This window comes from Lytechinus variegatus, chromosome 6, assembly GCF_018143015.1.
Source record: "Lytechinus variegatus isolate NC3 chromosome 6, Lvar_3.0, whole genome shotgun sequence".
Taxonomy (NCBI): Eukaryota; Metazoa; Echinodermata; class Echinoidea; order Temnopleuroida; family Toxopneustidae; genus Lytechinus; species Lytechinus variegatus.
This window is the reverse complement of record NC_054745.1, coordinates 42,904,272-42,907,915: the sequence shown is the minus strand read 5'-3', so window position 1 is coordinate 42,907,915 and position 3,644 is coordinate 42,904,272. Positions and strand designations below refer to the sequence as shown.

The 3,644-nt window shown below is 37.4% G+C and overlaps 1 protein-coding gene across 1 annotated transcript; it reads right to left on the bottom strand.

Annotated features, from left to right (window-relative positions):
- Positions 1–337: 337 nt before the first annotated feature.
- On the bottom strand, positions 338–2,233 carry LOC121416670. Its single transcript, XM_041610146.1, has one exon. It carries the CDS (start codon positions 2,219–2,221, stop codon positions 338–340), a length of 1,884 nt encoding a protein of 627 aa, XP_041466080.1. The 5' UTR covers positions 2,222–2,233.
- Between the last annotated feature and the right edge of the window lie 1,411 nt (positions 2,234–3,644).

The window sequence follows — 3,644 nt, the reverse complement described above, 5'->3', positions numbered from 1 at the left end:
TCTATATCATGGTGTGTATGGCTATCTATCTTTCAAAATGACACGGACAAATAAGGATCTAGAAAATATGACATTATGAAATATGTCCTCGCATATAATAGATTCAACAAATGATATTGAGACCTATTTCCATATGAATGATATGTTCTTGGATGCGGACTTATGAAAAAAAAATGTTCATTTTAAACCGGGATGTTTAAAATGGCTGAGAGTTATTAGGCCTACAACTTAATAACATAATTGATGCAAATAATTCTCTAAAGATGGTATCACTATGGTCATGGTATAAAGAAATTGTCAAAGTTATTTCAATAATTGATCCCGATATATCACCATTCTATAGTGAGATTCTCTTTTCGAATACGAGAATACTATCTCCATCACAAGCAATTATCTTGCCTAATGATGAGATCATTACACGAGATGATAAAATGCAATCCAACCTATCATCCTCATCAGTCATTCTAATTGATAGAGGGAATGACGTCACTCTTCTCTTCTTCACTTCACTCCCACCCATCACCTGATCAATCATACACGTCTTGAACTCATCATCTGATGTCACGACGTAGAGGTCGTCTGTTATAGGATCAACACTTACATCACAGATGACATCACTGTGGGGGATTTCCCTTTGACCACCCTGTCTGTCTATGATTAGTATTCTCTTATCACCAGGTTGGGCGATGATGTGACCTGATGATAGCACACCTCGCATCACTACATCCTCTTTACATTTGATGGTATTCACGATCTTACTATCAGCTGGGTTGATGACGTATATCTTAGACTTACCCCACTCAGCAGCGATGATCATCCCATCACGGTCAACAGCTACATACACCAATGAGGTATCGTCCGTTGTGTGCTTAACCTCTTTAAAAGTTAACCGAGAGAAAAGACGAGTTAAGCGACCAGAAGATGACGCGATATCGTAAGATTTGTTTCTTGGTATTGTGACGTCATTAATGTGTATCCATTGTCTGTTATATACACTGATGGATCCAGTATAAAATTTCCCTGTACAACCTTCACAGTATCTACCGCACACTATCTTGTCATCATTCAGTAATGCACAGGAGATTACACATGATATATCAGTACCTGTTATCACTCTCTGAATGTGTTTAGTGTTCATATCTAACATGTATGTATGCTCGCTATCTGGCTCCACATCTGTGATGATCACATTACATTCATCTATGCAACCCACAATAATTGGGCATGTAATTTCATCTTTGACATTGATTGTATCACTAAGCATCCACTCGCCATCATACCCACCAATCCTACCATCATACTTCTCTCTCCCAACACCCTTCACAAACATAACGCCCGATATTCTATCAGTGATTTGTTTCACATAATTCTTATAAAGTGGTTTCTTTAGTTTATCACTCACTGACATGTTCACACTATGACCGTCTTTAACAATGTTTTTATCGTCTCCTAGTACTGTATCTATGGTTTGTATTGCATTCTCTATTGTTTTTGTGTAATCCTGCAATGATTTCATCAACTCTCTGATCTTCCTATCCTTCTCTTTAACAATGTTATCAATTTCTCTATGAAGACCAATCTTCTTATTGTCCATGTGTCTTTGTCTAATCTGTGCATTTGTATGGATTAATTCAAGTTGTTTCTCTCTCTCCTTATTGTTCTTTCGAATCTTCGCATTAATCTTCATTATCTCTTCTTGAAGTACTTGATTCCGATCATCGAATTCTTGGTTTATTTTGTCAGCATGCATCTTCTCCTTGGCTTTATCTATGTTGATCGCCTCCTTGATTGTCGAATTAACTTCATCTTTCAAAGCTTGTAGATGGGTGTCTGTGTCTTTCGTGCATTGGTCAATTTCATCTTCATACAGACGACCTTCTTTCAATTTGTCCCTCCCTTTTTCTTTTAGAACTGTAAGCCTCGCCCCACTGTCTTTTATTGCATCATTTATATCTTGTCGCTGGCAAGGATGCCGGTGTTTGATCATAGCGCATGAATAACACAATGCTTTACCATGACTTTTACAATATAATTTTACCTTTTCATCATGTTCTTCACAATAAATATTAGGTACACCCCTTTTAACTCTTGCGATGCATCCTTCTTTAGAGGCGCAGTCATCACACAGTCTCTTCTTCTCCTCCACGTAGTACGTCACATCTGTGATTGATTGACACTCCTTTCCTTCACATTGTTGGTCTAGGGTGAAGTTAGTTGCCATGGTGATCAGAGTATTGATCTGATGAAAATGGAAGACAAAAACATATTTAAAAAAGGGAAGACAGATAGATAGAGAAAGAGAGAGAGAGAGGGGGGGTGGAGTAGATGGCGTGGTAAATATTTAAAGATGGATAATTAGAGTGGAGGGGGAGAGAGAATGCAAACGCAAAAATAGGGGTGATTTGAATGAAGGGGGGGGGGTAGAGTTGGAGGGAGGGGGATAGAGTAGCGGTTAAAGAAATAGAAAAAAAATCAATATGAATGAGAGTAAGAATAGCAGAAAAGGAGAGAGAGAGAAAGAGAGAGAGAGAGAAATAATAAGTCATGAAAACGACTTTTCTCCTTACGTTGGCAAATGCCCTATTATAAACAATTCTCCTTTCTTTATTTCTTTTTAATCTTGAAAGCTTTGAATAAACGACGGCATAAATTACAAGAACAAATGTTTGTGATTGTCGTGATAAAATGAAAAAAAAAAACATTTGTTTTTCACAATTTGAAATATTACCTGTTGTGGTAAGCTCTCCAAGATGCCTTATTCACCAAATATTCACCGAAGATGGCGTGGTTACTTATGCAGTAGAAAGTTGAAGGTGTACTCCAGGCTGAAAATGATACGAATTGAATAGAATAAAAAGAATAATTCCAGACAACTATTACAATGAAAATAGGGATTTTTTTCTATTTCTATGTCACCCTTCTACACATGACTTTGTAAATATAAATCTCATGGCCGTCTCGTTATTATTAACCGGCGCGGATCCAGGAGGGGGCCGAGCCGGCCCCGGCCACCCTATTTTTTGACAACCTGCAGAAAAAGTTTACTCTTTACCTTGATAGAAACTACGAAAAACAGAAAGAAAAGTAAGAAAGAGGTATTTTACCCATGATGTGTAATTTACAGCCTCGTAACGACCGGCCCGACCCCGAAATGAAAAAAAAGGTAAGGGGAAGAATTGGAAAATAGACTTTATATAAAAATTTTCGCTCGCGCTTCGCGCTCGCATTGCCTGTGTAATGAATCCCATTCAAGAGGGTTAAATGACACTAATATATAACCAGTATATATACAATATATCCAGTTCTGATATCAATTTGCACACAATTCTCTAGCACATCAAGCATTTTGTATTTTGTTTGATTTACACAAATGTTAATGTGTATCAAAATATTCAGCTCGCGCTGCGCGCTCGCATTGTTTAATTTGTGAGATACCTATGCTCTTTGGAAATTCTTACCAAAATTTGTCAAAATCCTCCTTTATCATGTCAGTATATCAAAAAATTAAGCTCATGCTTCGCGCTCGCAACTAATTGTTTGAGACGCACAGCTTGTTTATTTAAAGTAAAAACTCGCTTAGACTGTTCATTTTTTCAGGTCGGAATATCAGAAATTTTGAGCTCGCGCTTCGCACTCTCATTATT